The sequence below is a fragment of the Rhodnius prolixus genome, unplaced genomic scaffold (genome assembly GCF_049639745.1).
Source record: "Rhodnius prolixus isolate KJV_2025 unplaced genomic scaffold, Rpr scaffold_12, whole genome shotgun sequence".
NCBI lineage: Eukaryota > Metazoa > Arthropoda > Insecta > Hemiptera > Reduviidae > Rhodnius > Rhodnius prolixus.
Window position 1 is genome coordinate 10,612,930 of NW_027411635.1, and position 18,103 is coordinate 10,631,032.

The following is an 18,103-nucleotide window of genomic DNA, read 5'->3' on the forward strand; positions in this document are numbered from 1 at the left end:
TATGGTATTTTTAAAACGGTTGCGTTTTAAAATTAAAAGTCACTGTCAGGTAAAAAATTAAAATGATTAGTTATTGGTAGGGAATAGCTCAGTAGAGTAGGCTAGAGTACTGGATTTCCACGCGGATATTCCGAATCCTATTCCCTTCCTTTAGATTTTCTCTTCCTAGGAACTTTTTACAATGATCTTTTCGGTGATAGACATTGTTGTCTTGCTGCCTGTTACGGTAGAACATTGTCTACTGGCTGGTAGTGCACAAAAAATCCAACGGTAACACCTCTTAAATTTATTTTTAAAAAAAGAAAAAAGATTATTCGATTATTTGTGCTATCTATTTCGAATTTTATGAATTTAATTAAAAAATAATAATAATAACCAATGTTTAAGTAAAAACTCTATCTTCCTCATATCCTTAAATTAGGGCGAAAAGTGAAAGTTGAAATTTAAAACAAATTTACAATTAATCTCCCTAAGACAGCTGAAGTAAAATTTACTAATTTATTAATTAATTCAATTTAGACATTTAAAAATGCTCATTCAGCAATCGGAGAATCACCAAGTTAAAAGAACAACGCTAATGCCTCAAGATCTATTAGTTTGTTTCGTTAAGCTGACGTTTTACCACCGTCATGTTCTCTCGCTGCACTTACACTGAAGCTACTTAACTGTTTATTTTATTGTGGTCTGATTGACGTTTGATGTTTTAGGTGGGGTTAGTGAAATGGATGGTTCAAGTAGAAGTAAAATAAAGTATGGCTTGAGGAAAACTGTAGAGATAGACAAACTTAGCGCAAACATTAATGCGCTATTGGACGAAATTCAAAAAACCCTCAACGAATGGAGTGATGAACGGGAAGAACCTAAAGTAGAAGAACTTGAAGACGAAGAAGATCTTGATGAGGAAGAACTTGAGGAGGAGGAATTTGAAGAGGAAGAACTTGAGGAGGAGGAACTTGAGGAGGAGGAACTTGAAGAGGAAGAACTTGAAGATGAAGAACTTGAAGAAGAACTTGAAGAAGAAGTACTTGTGGAAAAAGAACTTGCTGAAGAAGAACTTGATGAAGAAGAACTTGATGAAGAAGAACTCGAGGAAAAAGAACTTGAGGATAAAGAACTTGAGGAAAAAGAACTTGAGAAAGAAGAACATGAGTTAGAAGAATTTGAATATCATAGACTTCAGCAAGAAAGATTTGGTGAAGAAGAACTTGAATTGGAAGAAGATGAACGGGAAATACTGAAAGGTTATGAACAAGAAGCTCTTGAAGCAGAGGAGGAATTCATTTTTGGAGAACAACTTGGTGAATTTGATGAAGAATTGATTACTGTTTGTGGAAAGTACCAAAGTTATCTTCCTCAAGTCTCTTCTAGACACATGGCCATTAGACCAATGAAGAATATCTACTTTGGTAAATTATTTAAAAAACCATACTGTAGATTTGGGCTATTAAACAAAGTTATGCACCAGAACCTCTTAATAGAACTGTTAAAGTTTGTGTTTGACTGTAAACATGATGGCATCAAAAGATTGGCTATACTCGTGCTGTACAATCTGTCAGCTTACAAGAAGTGTAGACACTTCTTCCTCAAGTTTGGACGCTATGGAATGTTTAACCTATTAAAAGTTTATCAGAATGTAAGTACCATTAGTTTGTAAATACTAGGTTTTTTTTGTTTCATTCTTAAAAAATGGTTTGTTCAAAAAAACCTATTAGGATTACGAGGGGGTACCCAAAAAAAAACCGAAAAGCTATTTATTTACAAATTTTTTACAGAACAACCTTATCCCCTTCAAAATACTCTCCATTACAACTAATACATTTGTCCCACCGGTGCTTCCACTGTTCGAAACATTTTTTGTAGTCATCTTTAGAAATGGCTGACAGCTCCTTCTTCGTTTTTTTCTTGACCTCTTCAATGTTGTCAAATCGGTGACCTTTCATGCCCTTTTTCATGCGTGGAAATAAGAAAAAGTCGCACGGAGCCAGGTCAGGCGAGTAAGGTGCGTGGGGCAGCGGAACCATGCCATTTTTAGCCAAAAACTGTGTAACAGAGATGGCTGTGTGTGCAGGTGCATTGTCGTGGTGGAAGAACCAGTCTCCTGTTTGCCACAAATCGGGTCTTTTTTTGGCGAACACTATTGCGCAATCAGGGAAGGGATTAGCTATGAGGTTAGCATACTGGACTCCCACGCGGAGGTCCCGGGTTCGAATCCAGCAGCTGACCCTTAGATTTTCTCTTCCTAGGAGCTTCTTACAGCTCACTGTCCGGTGATGGACAGTGTTGTCTGTAACGAGAGAACACTGTCCGGAGGCCGACAGTGCACTGGAAAAAGCTCCGGGCGCTAATAACCTCAGATGTTGATGCGCCAAAAAAAAAAAAAAAAAAAAAACTATTGCGCAATCTTTTCAAAACTTCCAAATACAAGGTTTGATTGACGGTCTGACCTGGGGGGACAAACTCTGAATGGACTACGCCTTTGGCATCAAAAAAGCAAATCAGCATTGTTTTGATGTTTGACTTGACTTGACGACATTTTTTTGGTCGGGGTGAAGATGACGTCTTCCATTGGCTCGACTGTTGCTTTGTTTCTGGGTCATAACCATAGCACCATGACTCATCACCAGTAATGACCTTTGACAGAAAGTCTGGATCAGTTTCAAGCTGTTGTTTCAAAGCACGACATGTTTCAACTCGATGTTCTTTTTGATTGTCAGTCAGAACTCGAGGAACAAACTTGGCAGCAACCCTTTTCATCCCCAAATCTTCCGTTAAAATTCGCTGAACCGAGCTCCAAGATAACCCACTACTCTCTGACAGTTGATCAATTGTCTGTCGACGGTCTGTGAACACTAGCTCTCGAATTTTTTCAACATTTTCGTCGATTCGGGCAGTTGATGGACGTCCAGAACGAGGTTTGTCATCAATCAACATGTCGCCATTTTTAAACCGAGTAAACCACTCGTATACTTGAGTTTTTCCCATAGCGTCATCTTTGTAAGCTGTTTTCAACATTAAAACACTTTCAGTTTTGTAGAAAACAAAATTTCAGAGCTGCACGTTGTTCACTTAAACTTGCCATCATAAAAAACGAAAAAAGAACAAAACAGCGCTGGTAAAAACAATCACTGCAGATGAACAGAACAAGCCAGGCAGACAACACAGGCAGGACTGAACTGGCAAGGAATTGCGCTATACACGTCTAGCGGCAGAAATGCGTACTACATAAGCTCCATGCGCGGCAACGCAATTCCGGTTATTTTTGGGTACCCCCTCGTATTGCTGCAAAAAAAAATCACTACAACTTGCTAGAAATCCCTAAGCATTCGCGGGGTTAGGGGCAGATCTGAAATGTGGGATTCCTTAAAATAAAATTGTTTTTCACTCATCATTTATTTTCTCCTTTCCTCGGAGATGAAAGAATATTAGAAATTAAAATAAAGCTGTTGAATAAAACTTTTTTTTTAATCAAACGGGGTAGTATACTCGTAATTTTGTCATTTCTCTCCTGGTAGTGTTGTATTACGCACTATCTTCTTTATTTATCTAAACTGCGCCATCGTGTGCATCACCTTAGGATATTCTAAGATATTTCGTGTCCACGACAGAACTACTACTAAAGAAGATATAGCGGACAACCTCTGTTTAATCTTGCAAAAATGTTGCTACATGTATCGTGGCACTAAGTCCCCAAGATGTAAATTAGAGAAAAAGAAAGAGTATTGCCCAATTTCAGTCAGTATTTTTTAATTTTTTGCCAAGTTATCTACTTAGGGTCTAGGTCAACTTCTGGGCTTTTTGCCCTGATGTACTTGTGGAGATGTAATTATGGATTACTTAATCAAACTGGACCTAAGACACACTAACATAACCTATAACAATGTAAAAAAAAAAATGTAATTGTCAATAGCTTAATCACAGCAGATAACCTAGTTCCCTAGGTCTGAAACTTGGCAAAAAATAAAATATAGTGATTGTAATTGGCAATATTCTTTCTTTGCTTTGGATTAAGGAATCTGTCACCAAAACGATGAACAATACTCTACAAAAAAAAAAATTCAAGTTAGTTCTTTGATAATTAATTTTTATTATAGAATATCACTTAAATATTTAGTTAAATGGTCCTTAATCTAGTCTTTTAAGTAATTGAATAATTCATTTCGTTTAATGTTTTTGGGCTCAAGTACAAAAAACATGAAAGTACTGATGGCAATCAGTTGAAAAGTGTACTAGTTGTCACATAATTAACATTTACATCCATTTCAATGTTAAATGTTGAGAGAAGAGACCAATTTGAAATTTAAAAACAAATTTCTTACTATATTTACGGATTTTCATGGTTATCCATACTGTTTTAAGCGAACTATTTTAGTTAAACTAAAAATATAGTCAACTGTAAATATTGCGCCTGGAATATTCACTGAAACTCGATTTTCAACTTCAAACTCGAATTTCAAGCCAAACTAACAATCAATCAGGAGCAAACAAGTTATAATTTTCGACACTACATCTATTAAAGAAAATATAATGAAATTGACCCCTTACCTAAAATTGGTTAATCAAAAATTTTATTCACTTCAAAAAACTAATTACAGTAAATTTAGTGTACATGAAGAGCGTATTAAAATACGCTCAATTTACACTCAACAGGCAGTCACCTTAATCCAAACTTACCATCTTCTCTTAAAAAATGCATGTGTAATGGTACAATTAAAAGCTTCATTACTGAATTATTAGTGGAAGAAGGGCAATAATTTCTCGTTATGGAAACATCCTACATATATTTTTTTGATACAGCCAATTAATAAGCATTGTTTTTTTTTTTATGTTGCAGTGCGACGATCTGAAGATAAAAACGGCTATCATGGGTATTCTGTGCGACATGTTGTGTGTGGATCGTTGGAACCTTCTACTGCCCGAGATGTTCAGCAAGGAGTACTTTGTGGGCAAACAGATGGAGGACCTAAATTTGTATCTGCCAGAACCCATCGAACACGGAAACTTCAATAATTTACCGAAGACTGTGCCAAACTCTGATTATCAATTACTCAGCGTCAAAATTGTCACGGTAAGATTGCTTGTTTTAGAAAGTAGCTTAGACGTTCTGCTTTCGATACGCATAGCACCATTTTGTCGTCCATTCTTCGGCACGAAGCAAGTGTTTACTTCTGGGTTTGCTGAACTCCTAAAAGTTGTTGGTTACATTAACTGTCTTTGCAAGGATTTTGTATTTTAGGGGAGAATAAGTGGTACCAATATTGTGTACTGTTAAGGTTGATAAGCTGAGATGCTAGCTGGGTCGCAAATTTCCGTGAAGAAATAGCAAATCTGATTTCAGAATAATATTTTAACTTTAAGAAAATGAAGAAAATAATGTTCCTGAAAAGTCAGATTGAATTCAATTAGACGGAGTAAGATACCTGGAAGGCATCGCAGCCAAAAAAAGGCTTACTGTACTCACTTTTAGGTACTGCCGGATTGAAGGACCTCACATGTGGTCGTTGTATGAAATCTGGATGATACACAGTTGACTGTTCTGGTAGATACTCCACAATTTTACTAGAAAGGGTGTTATTTTGGGCCAGCATGCGACATATCAGTCAGTTCTAGTTACCTCTTTTTATCAAGGCGAATTATTTACAAATGGTGCTGCCAGTAACCAACCAAGAGATTCTATCCATATCCAGCCAGAGTCAAACTAACCTAGTGATGTAATGGAGGAATATGGTAACCATTGCGTAATGATGTTTTTAACAATAAATTCTACCTTTTACACTTTTTCTACAACAGTGCATTGATCCTTTTGCAGGTTAATCCAAACTTTCAACTACCTCCTGGATTTTGAGGGAGCACCATTAAGTAGCACCCATTGTAATAGCATGCATATTTGTTGTATCTTTCAACTGTTTAGATATTTCATCCATTAATCAGATGAATCAGTCTGGTTTAGAGATTTTGACTATTATTTATTGTCCGCGTTACACTTGCGTAATGATTAAAACACTGGGCTAACTGAGTATTTTGTTTCATTTTTTAAATTATTTTTTATAAAATATATTTGAAATACTTTTTAATTATTCATAGTTATATTTCTTTTTAATTTTTATTTTTTTAACGACATCATTCTCAGTGGCTATTAATCGTATTTTTATTAAATGTTATACTGGAATATCGACTGAAATATACAGGGTGCCCCAAGCTATATGGATAACGACTTTTTCTCGGAAACTAAGATAGCTAGAAAAAAACTAAAAAATACGTGTCCCCTTAGTTTTTTGTTAGAAATCCAAATTTAATTTGTAAATTTTTTTCGGTGCTTCCAGAAGCGAGATACAGGCACCAACTTCATTTTTTCAAATGGGAAGGTGCGGTTTTTATTTCAGAAATAGATTCCTCTATTTTTTTAAAGAAAAATTTACTTGGACGGTTTTTTTCTGTGAGCGATATTTCAGAAGTTATGAATGAAAACATGATTCTTATAAGAAATGTCAAAATGATATTATAACGGTTTTTTGCTAGAATAAGAAGAAAAGTACTATTTTATTATAAATTTTACTCCTCATTAATATTATAGATCATGCTCGAACTGGCCTCCACCATTAGAGATGCATAGACATGCTCTTTCCTGCCAATTGCCCCTTACTGCCAAAGAAATAGATTCGGCTTTAACCGAGTTACGGGCATCTATTATTCTCTGCTTTAGTTCATCTACAGATGCCAACCCGGCTTGATTCTGATACACCTAGATTTAGAAATGCTTCTAGGTAAGCAGAAATAAGGAAAGAAAGAAAAAAGTTATGAATAATCACCTTGTTTTTCAGGTATCCTCAAAGGAAATAGTCCATAGGTGTCAAATCCGGTGAACGAGGTGGCCACTGAATATCCCCCGTGTCGATATAACACCATCAGGCATGTAAAGAGATATCTCGACAGGCTATTTGATTGGCGTGTTATATCAACTCGGGGGGCGATTCAGTGGCCACCTCGTTCACCGGACTATTTCCTTTAGGGATACCTGAAAAACAAGGTGATTATTCATAACTTTTTTCTTTCTTTCCTTATTTCTGCTTACCTAGAAGCATTTCTAAATGTAGGTGCATCAGAATCAAGCTGGGTTGGCATCTGTAGATGAGCTAAAGCGAAGAATAATAGATGCCTGTAACTCGGTTAAAGCCGAATCTATTTCTTTGGCAGTAAGGGCAATTGGCAGGAAAGAGCATGTCTATGCATCTGTAATGGTGGAGGCCATTTCGAGCATGATCTGTAATATTAATGAGGAGTAAAATTTATAATAAAATAGTACTTTTCTTCTTATTCTATCAAAAAACCGTTATAATATTATCTTTTTGGCATTTCTTATAAGAATCATGTTTTCATTCATAACTTGTAAAATATCGCTCACAGAAAAAAACCGTTCAAGTAAATTTTTCTTTAAAAAAATAGAGGAATCTATTTCTGAAATAAAAACCGCACCTTCCCATTTGAAAAAATAAAGTTGGTGCCTGTATCTCGCTTCTGAATGCACCGAAAAAAATTTACAAATTAAATTTGGATTCCTAACAAAAAACTAAGGGAACACGTATTTTTTAGTTTTTTTCTAGCTATCTCAGTTTCCGAGAAAAAGTCGTTATCCATATAGCTTGGGACACCCTGTATAGTACCGTAAGGTTTTTTTTTGTGGTGTACCTGAGAAAATATGGGCATACTACCCTGAACACTTAATTTTGTAGTTGGACGTAATGTCCGCCTGAAAAATAGGCATTACTTTAATTTTCCCTTGAAATTCTTCATTTAAGTATGCATTAAATCCTGTTAAGATTAATTATTATAAATATTTAAAAACTAAAGGACTAAAATTTTGTCTAACAAATAGTTTTTAAAGTTTAGTATTGCATAAATGGCATGCTCGTGTCAAAATTCAGGATATCCTATGTTATCCTGGTTAGATAAAAATTTAATTCAGTGTGTTTCTAATAGATTTTTTTACTCTGTTTTATGTTCATAGCTCCTGTTTCACTCCATTCAGACAATGTTCACGCCTGAGCGTCTTTTCACGGAAAAAGAGTTCGACTTTGAACCAATTATGTATTTAACCACAATTGAAGAACCACACGGTCTCAACAATTTAAAAAATCTAGCTATATCATTTCTAGAAGGTGTCTCAGAAAATTTCAATGATCCAACCTTCCAGTATTTATTCGAAAAAGATGACTGCTTAAATGAACTCATAAAATTGTTTGTGGTGAGATTTCCTTTTATTTATTTTGAATATTTACCTAGTATATTTAGTTGCTTTTAATGTGGTACAGGTTTGCTACAAAAGAAGTCCTTGTTTGACTCAATTATAGCTTTCCCTAAATAATAATTTGTTTTTTCCATTTTCTCTTAAATCTCTTACAGATTTGTTCAAATTGATATTTCGTTTAGATGTCGCCTAAATCATGAAATAAAGTTCTGTACAAAATATACCAGAAGTTGAATCGGTTTTTCAGTATTATCCCATTTTTTTTTTGTTTTTTAAACTCAATGTACTATTGTAGACTTGTATATCTATAACGTTTATTTAAAACATTTTTCTAGGATCAGTTATTTTCAGGAGAGAATGAGATTGCATTTTATGCAATACATACTTGGTTCTATCACTCATATAGTATTAAGGAACGTCTAACGTGTAGCTGAAATTTCGTTATTGTGAGGTAAATAACTTAAGTGTGAATTTCTTTGAAATTTCTTCAGTTTTCTTTCCACACTTTTCCAAGGGCTAAACTGAGGGAGCACCTCAAATATTATTTTACTGAATTACTCACAAAGATGTATCACTTTTAAAAACCTACGAAGGCAATTTGTGTTTTGTTTATTTATTATTTGCGTTATTATTGCTTGAAATTCCCGGAGGGACGCAAATATGATATCTGATTACGTTACTTCTGATTTCAGAAAGAAGATGAGTCCGAATTTGTCCAAGATAAGATTGCTACGATAATCCAGAATATCATGTATTGTCCCAAGTCAGTGGTGTATAATTACATAGCCTATTACAGGATGCTAATTGTGCAGCTAAACAAATTTGAAAAGCCTGCAATGAAGTGTAAAATTTTAGGTAGCATAGCGCACATGATAAGTTCTAAATTTGGACCTGAAGTGAGTTTTTGTCATTAAGTGTTAGATTTCGTGATATTTGGAATGTAGGCATATTGATAAACAGCTCGAAGTCTAATTAGAAGATGTTACTATGATGTACAAAGGCCTACATGGGCGCAACAGAAGACCTGCCCTGAATCTGGTTCAAAACACGTTACAGAGTGTGATATTGGTCCAGGTTTGGTCAGGTGCGTCCATTCTAGGTCTCAAAAACAATTTGCTACGAAGTTAGCATTAGACATTTGGGGGAGGATACTCTAAGAAGCGAAAGGAGAAGAGTAAGGACGCATTTATTTTATCCTCCTTCAGCTAGAGCATGACTAGAGTTGTGGTTCTAATTAAAACTGTCCGATAGGACAGGTGTATAAGGGTTGATCGTCAAAAAGTGCACGTAAAAGCGTAACGTTGAAAAACACCCAACATTGACAATTTTTTTTTATCTTTTTCTATAAAAGCTAAAATTACCAAATTTTCTTTAAAATAAAGGGCAAACCCTTCTTTATAACTGTAAAATTTTGCAACAATCCAGATCTAATAGGTTTTGAGAAAAAAGTTGCAAAAAATGAGCAAAAACGGCATTTTCAAAAAATCTTTTTCTTCTTATTCTTCTTCTTGTTACCTTTTTTGTAAACTGCGTAGCGCCTAAACACTTAAACCGATTTTCATGAATGAGGTGTCACTCGATACGAAATTTTGTATAGATTTGCACTTTAAAAGTCTCGACGCATTGCCTTATAAGGAGGGAAGTACGCCCCACCCAAATAAGGCCCTTTCTAAAACTATTATTACCAATATTTCTATAACCCTTAGTCCGATTTTGATAAAATTTAGCACGAAGAAACGGTTAAAGCTCCTCCAAGTGGCTGTGAACTGCCATCATGCTCTTATTCTTACTAAGAGGAAGTACTGCGATCGTTAAAATTATCAATGAGTGAACCGATTTACATCAATAAATTGTCGTTCGATTCAAAATCTTTGCCTCTTTGCCTTTTAGGGAAAAGTACTGTATTCGCAGTTAATTTTTCTTACACCTCTTAAAAGAAAGTACTGAAATCGAAGTTTAATTTTGCAATTTACGTACAAAAACATTCCAATTTTATTCAAAACATTTTCACAAAAAAATTGTTATTGAGGATGGTTTGGGGGCCGCAACTATAATCATTCTTTAAAAACATCTCTCCAGTGGTAGTTACGGTTCCGACTTAACACCTTATCAGGTTAAAATGATAGAATTGCTTATTCCAAATTTAAAATCACTCTGTAAAGCAGATATGTAACTTTGCAAAATAGAAAATCTATCCAAAACGTCAAAAATCTACTTAACAAAAACTTGCTGTTAAAAATGTTAAGTATAAAGGATTCATTAAACTACCTCTTAACGTTTTACGAAAATCTATCGAGTAGGAAACGAGATATTTAGTGTTAAAGTTTCGTTTCGTTTGAAACTGTGAAATCTTTAACTTCAATTATCTCGTAAACTACTCGATAGATTTTGTTTATATTTTTTCTGTATATGGAGACAACTTTTGTCTATAATTGTAGAAAATTTCGAAAAAATCTGTCGAGTAGGAAACGAGATATTTAGCGTTAAAGTTTCGTTTCGTTTGAAACTGAGAGATCATTAACTTCAATTACCTCGTAAACTACTCGATAGATTTTGTTTAAATTTTATCTGTATATAGAGACAACTTTTGTCTAAAATTGTACAAAGTATCGTAAAAATCTGTCAAGTAGGAAACGAGATATTTAGTGTTAAAGTTTCGTTTCGTTTGAAACGGTGAGATCTTTAATTTCAATTATCTCGTAAACTACTCGATAGATTTTGTTTAAATTTTATCTGTATATAGAGACAACTTTTGTCTAAAATTGTACAAAGTATCGTAAAAATCTGTCAAGTAGGAAACGAGATATTTAGTGTTAAAGTTTCGTTTCGTTTGAAACGGTGAGATCTTTAATTTCAATTATCTCGTAAACTACTCGATAGATTTTGTTTATATTTTATCTGTATATAGAGACAACTTTTGTCTATAATTTTACAAAATTTCGTAAAAATCTGTCAAGTAGGAAACGAGATATTTAGTGTTAAAGTTTCGTTTCGTTTAAAACTGTGAAATCTTTAATTTCAATTATCTCGTAAACTACTCGATAGATTTTGTTCATATTTTATCTGTATATGGAGACAACTTTATTTTATAACTGTACAAAATTTCATAAAAATCTGTCGAGTAGGAAACGAGATATTTAGTGTTAAAAGTTTCGTTTCATTTAAAACTGTGAAATCTTTAACTTCAATTATCTCGTAAACTACTCAATAGATATTGTTTATATTTTATCTTTATATAGAGACAACTTATGACTATAATTGTACAAAATTTCGTAAAAATCTGTCTAGTAGGAAACGAGATATTTAGTGTTAAAGTTTCGTTTCGTTTGAAACGGTGAAATCTTTAATTTCAATTATCTCGTAAACTACTCGATAGATTTTGTTTATATTTTATCTGTATATAGAGACAACTTTTGTCTATAATTTTACAAAGTTTCGTAAGAATCTGTCGAGTAGGAAACGAGATATTTAGTTAAAGTTTCGATTCGTTTGAAACTATGAAATTTTTAACTTCAATTATCTCGTAAACTACTTAATAGATTTTGTTCATATTTTATCTGTATATGGAGACAACTTTATTTTATAATTGTACAATATTTCGTAAAAATCTGTCGAGTAGGAAACGAGATATTTAGTGTTGAATTTTCGATTCCTTTGAAACTGTGAAATCTTTAACTTCAATTATCTCGTAAACTACTTGATAGATTTTGTTTATATTTTATCTTTATATAGAGACAACTTATGACTATAATTGTACATAGTTTCGTAAAAATCTGTCGAGTAGAAAACGAGATATTTTGATTTAAGTTTTTGAGTATACGTCTGTCTTCAAACGCGAATTAGGCTACGCTTAAAGCGTTGAGCAAACTTTGTTTGGGTGCGGGTTAGTGGGAGAAGCAGGAGGATAGCATTGATCACAAAGAGAAAAGCAATATGAATTTTTTTTTAGTACCCGGACATGCCAAGATAGAAAGCTGGCTTATGGTGGGATCATCGACACCGTTGGTTTCCTGGGCCAATAGTCATCGTCGTGAAACAATTTTATGATAGTGTGATTAAGGAGTGAATGAAGATGAAGGGGTAGAAGCATTTGAGCTACACTTATGGGCTTCAAAAGGTTTACTTCCAAGCATTAAGGTTAATAAACTGCTGTCAGGCGGGGATAATTGTTGGTTTTGCGTAAATGAGGCATCAAGCATTCAAGTGCTTTGTTCTTGCGAGGTATGTTTGAAGTTCTTCTAGAAAACAAAAACTGTTCGAAGATACGCTTTTGGGCATATGTTAACGTTGATAGATAGGTTCAGGTTATGAAAATATTGGCCTTTATTTCCTGCAGTAAGGTTAATAATTGAATAAATCACTTATTTTAATAACGCAAACTATTTACCTAAGGTAAAGACGAAAGCGTTCTAATAATTTAATTTTGGTTGTTCTTTACAGACTATAAAAGATCTGAATGTATGGATCCATATTCTACCATTTCTGACCGACAGAAACATGAACGTGAGGCTTAGTGCAATGTCGGTGGTTGCCAGTATGTCGCAACATGCACTCATTGTCAACATTTATTTTGACCAAAGTATAATTGAACTCTTCCTTCATTTGCTAACAAAAGAGAACCGAAATATCAAAAAATTAGTACTGATTACATTGTTCCGTGCTTTTCACAACAAGCCTCAATTGAAGGATACTTTTGCAAAGACTAAGTACACTGTAAGTATAATTTCTGGCCAACATAGTCATAGTATCTGGAATATGGATTAAGCTAACTGTGGACGGTACAGTGCGGTGGAAATGGAAGATAGAACTGCCATCTTATTCTTCAAATTTTTTCTCACTTAAAATTTTACGTTAAGTGTTTGGCTGAGCGTTATCTTGTTCGGAACAAAACTTTTTTCAGATCTTAACCAGAAACACCATAACGCCATAACATTTGTTGGAAGTGAAAGCTTCTTTCTCAAGATGGCCTCTATTATTGCCTATTTTTGTTTGATTGTTTACTATTCAATATTTCTACGTGTCATCCAGAAAAGTTCGAATTTTTAAACGGTATAGGCTGTACTATAATAGAAATGAGGGATTTATGCCCAACTCACACATTAAATAAAAACCCAAGTGTATACCCGTAATCGAACCCAGTACCACAATACATATTAGAGGTCTTACCTCTAACCGCTCGGCTACCGTGGCGCCTACCAAAGGAAGTATTTTAATGGATTTATTTTTTATTAAATTGTGCCTTAACCCAACGTACAATATATAATATTGTAAAATTTTTGTCCTTTTACTAAAAACTTTACCTATAACTAATGACTGCCACTAGTTAATTTAATTTATGTGGGTTTGATAAATAATAAAACTCGCTAAACTTATAAGTAGTAATTTGATTTGTAAACACATCATTACTAACATTAACATTTACTAGCAACTAACGCTATTCATTACAGTTACCATTTACAACAGTCACAACAGTTTTCTGTTACTTACTCACTACGTAACGCCACAAAACTGTTCCACGACTGGCCACTGGTCCGCACTGCACCGAATTGCACTAGTCTCAGCTGCACTAACAAACTCACTAACTGACTAACTGCCCAACTAGCTAACTCTGAAGCACTCCGCAACACTGACTCTCTCAAACTGTGTCTCCCAAAACTGTCTCTCCATGACTGACTCCAGCTGTGTCTGCCTCCATTTAACTGCGACTGCCCCACTCCAACTCCGTATGTCTCACTCTTAACTCCATCTGTCTCACTCCCACCTGCCACTCAATGGCTGGGGAAAACACATACTGCCACCACTCCAACTGGGGCCGCTCCCTTAGCTTGTTTTTACAGAGGGGTGGACCGTTACAGGCTACGGCCACTAAACTCCTAGAACAATCTAGCCCCTTTCTTCTCCGGCTCAGGTAGAGACCGGCCTTTTGTTTACACAGTGGTGGCCCGTTACCGACTTTGGTCGCTCAACCCCTAGAACAATCTAGGCCTTTCTTCTCTGCCCAGGTCAACTTCGTTACAAAATAAATTTTTTAAATATAGTTTAATATAATCGCGTTTCAAATAATTTTCATCGTTGTTAATTGTTTATAATATTGATTAGCCATATTATATTCAAATTAAAAAAAAAAAATGCAGAAATAATCAACATACTTTTTAAAGTCAAGGTTTTTCAGAAAAGATAGCCAAATTTAGTGGAATGAGAGAGTTACAATCCCGATCGATCAAAAATTTACATGTTTGTCCACATTTACGTATGAAATGTGATAAAAACTAATGCCGAACATTGTGATTCTGTTTAAAAACATTGGGTCTTTACATATTGCCATTTCTTTTCAGAAATGGGCTTGTAATTGGATTTTAAAAACTCCGCTGATAGAAAGTAGACCACTATTGCCATCGTTCCTGAACTTGTTGCACGAGCTAGCGCTAGAGCCGTGTCATCTGGGCAGCATATTCAATGAGTCTTCCTTCAATGTGCTTTTGAAGGTAATCGAGGTAAGCAGCGCTTGAAAGAACATGTTTTTGAGTTTATCTATCTACTATTAAGAGCATTCATTTTTTTTTTTTTTATTTAAACAATTTTATTTATGCACGCTAGGATGAAGTCACCGACGCGGAGCTGATCATGTTATGTTTGAACACATTGAATCTAACATTGAGAGATTCATTGATTATGAAAGTATTCTTGAATATCAAGAACAGCGTCAAAATTGTAATGAAGTCTTTGTGGAACCAAAAAACGAATTATGTATTCTTGCTCAGCACCTATTGCAATTTTATGATGATTATCTCTAAAGATAAAATTGCAGTTTATGATATGATTTCTTGTAATACATTGTCTTGGTAAGTGACTTAATTTTCTAACAAAATTGTAGTTCTCATTATTATTTCTAAATTACAGATATGTGTGTTATACTAGCGAAACATTATGATACATGCTTACAGCATGCGTTTAATTTCATGAAAGCAGTGGATAGGTATCCATTTGTACTGACACAGCACATTAGAGTAAACAAATTGAAATCTCGTGGAAGTTTCTTACTCATGGCAAAAAGAGCAGTAGATCATATTCATTCTAAAAGATCATCACGATGTTTATACGTCATGTTTGATACCAATGTAGAGAAGTTATTTGCTTCATAAATATGTATTGTCCATGCTAAGACACCTTAGCAATATTGGAATAGCAATATTGTTTAAGGGTGCCCTGTCAGTACAACGTACAGATCCCCACGTATTTAATATAAATTATTCTACGTCTTAATTGTCACAGGTCAGAACAATATGCAGTATTTGTATAGTACAAATGGACATTAATATTTGTCTTTTAACTTTGAAAGGTGAAATGTCCAGAACCAATAAATAAAAAAACTGTTAAAAAAAAGAGTGAAAACACGCTTCGTGACATTACAGAAAATAAAACTTTTGATTTTATAGGTTGTTAAATAAAAGGGATCATCCGTACTTGGGCCTTCTAGTGAACCAAGTTATCAACTGCATCATCAACAGCTTTCTTCCCTTAAAATTTGCTTGCAAGGGCGTTTTGGAGACGACAGATCGAATAAGCCGGGGTTTCTACGTGACCAGAGTGATGTACGAGGATCCACGAGATTTTCCTATCTTCATAGAAACTCTGCCGCTGCTGTCTAACAAGACCATCCCGTTGGTTCTCTCCAAAAATCCAGATATTGTTCCAGTAAGGTTTTTCATTTTGTTTTTTAAAATTTTTCTTACAAAACTTGCCTTTTAAGAGTCTGCCAGTCTTTAAAGTATTTCAACATAAATTACTTTAATTTTGCTGGCTTTAATTTAAACTTAGCAAGGTTTTACGTAATTGGAATGATTTAATTGGGTTTAAAGAAAAATTGAATTTATTGTAGAATAAGTAAAAATGTTTGGGGAGATTTGATTGTTCAAAAAAAGTTGAATTTGATTGCAAAATTTAGTTGGTTTAAAAAAGTAATTTGATTTTAGGAATGTGTAATTAGGTTGTAAAATTTGTATTCAAATTAAAAAGAGGCTTTGATTTTAACTCTTCCATTTATAATGAAATTCAAGAAAAGTAGTTTGGTAGGAAAGGAGAGCTGCACGACTTCAAATCTCTACACTTCTCTTTCGTTTCAATCCCTATATCTGCCAAATACCCTTGAGCTATACAGTAAACATGTCTAAAATTTAAAATTTTGTCTTTGTTTGATTAAAGATGGCCGAAAAGGAAGCATCATTAAAATCGGATATGTCATCAGATTATAAAAGCACAGAATCAGATGAGTTCAGTGACGCTAGCTACGTGCGCTGGGCCACCGTTTTTCGCAGGCATAGAAAAAAAAAGACGGTAGCTACCTCTAAAGGTACTGAGGAAAAGGATGGTGAAGAACTGTCCGGAACTACCCTCTTCGCGGCAAAACAGCCGAAGAAACTGAAGGTCTTAGAACCTCACAAGGAACAGGTTGAATACGATCTAATGTGGGAGTTGCTGGTTAAAAATGGGGTAATCCCAGACTACAAGCACACGTTAATCGAGCCAATTTATGTGTTTCGCCTGAGGGCCGGCTGTATGAACGATGACGCTTTCCACTTGAGACGAGTCAGAGAAGGTAACTAACTAACTTTACTATCAGGGGAGCTAGGGCCGGACAGGTGGGCACTTACTTAGGCCCACTTATGTATTAAATAATTATAAATTTTAAGATTTTCCAAACATAAAAAATAAATAATAATAATAATAATAACAATGGACAAGTATCAATTACGATGGCACACCAATACAGGGTGTATACGGAGGAGTGGTCGAAACTTCGGGAGGTGATTCAGCAGCTTAAATGCAACAAAAAATATTCTCTTCACTTTGGCCTGATTCTCAATAGTGTCCAAAATATTTGCATTTTTAACTTTTCCGACCATACTCGCGTTTTTCTCCTTTGAAAGTTAATATTCCCAAACTTTCTGTTCAAAAGTACTGTATAACTAAATTAGTAATTAAATTATGGTTTTATGTTTGTGAAGGTTTGGTAACCGTACCGGTGCACTATCCTGGACCAGAAACTCGTACCCAACTATTGCCTATGATCGACATTGTAGAAAAATACCTGATTAGAGAATATGGTGCGAAGCATTATTACAAGCTTTGTACTCAATTCAACAAATACAAGCGAATTCGTGAGTTCAATTTGAACGATGACTTCAAAATTCTATGGTTGAGGAGCTTCTTTATCTACTATTATGGTCAGGTAGGTTAAATTAATGGTGAGCTTTTGTGGTTATTAAAGTTCACAGCTTTGGTTTAATTTTCATTTTTGTTGCCATCAGCTATGTCAGATCCGCAAAAAGAATGTTCTCCATGAATATGTAAAAACAGAAGTAAGTATGAGTATTTTACCTGATTTAAGTAAGTTTTAAATTTAGTCATCGGCAGTAAAGGTTAAAGTATAGCAAAGTATGGATTTCTTCCGTAACTTTTTTTTGCATCAACACAGATCAAATTGGTTTTTGAGTAAAACGAAGCTAAAAATGATTGGTTAATGTGCAAACAAGACTACAGATAGATGTGTACGAGGGTCGTTTGAAAAGTCCGTGCAAAGTCAGAGAGATAGCACCACTGGCGCGTATCGAGGTTATGTTTAGTTAATAGCATCTTTTGGAAGAACACACACCAAGTTTCAGTCAGATCGGTCTATTTCTTTGTGTTTGGCATTCGTTTGAATCGAGGAAGTCGAGTGATTTTCAAAAAATGGACGAAAAAGAATTTCGTGTGTTGATTAAACACTACTTTATGAAAGGCAAAACGCCTCAGGAGACTAAAGAGAAGCTTGATAAACATTATGGTGACTCTGCACCTTCGATTAGAACAGTTTATAAGAGG

At 34.6% G+C, this 18,103-nt stretch overlaps 1 protein-coding gene across 1 annotated transcript in view; it reads left to right on the forward strand.

The window, feature by feature from the left end:
* LOC141461950 (uncharacterized) overlaps positions 1-18,103 on the forward strand; it is a 69,194-nt gene that overhangs the window by 17,695 nt on the left and 33,396 nt on the right. Inside the window, exons 6-16 of the mRNA XM_074143433.1 lie at positions 708-1,633; positions 4,832-5,065; positions 8,003-8,239; positions 8,935-9,138; positions 12,683-12,955; positions 14,578-14,736; positions 14,840-15,084; positions 15,679-15,937; positions 16,445-16,838; positions 17,248-17,471; positions 17,551-17,601. Of these exons, the coding sequence (XP_073999534.1) occupies positions 708-1,633; positions 4,832-5,065; positions 8,003-8,239; positions 8,935-9,138; positions 12,683-12,955; positions 14,578-14,736; positions 14,840-15,084; positions 15,679-15,937; positions 16,445-16,838; positions 17,248-17,471; positions 17,551-17,601 (3,206 nt within the window). The remainder of the gene's footprint in view (positions 1-707; positions 1,634-4,831; positions 5,066-8,002; positions 8,240-8,934; positions 9,139-12,682; positions 12,956-14,577; positions 14,737-14,839; positions 15,085-15,678; positions 15,938-16,444; positions 16,839-17,247; positions 17,472-17,550; positions 17,602-18,103) is intronic.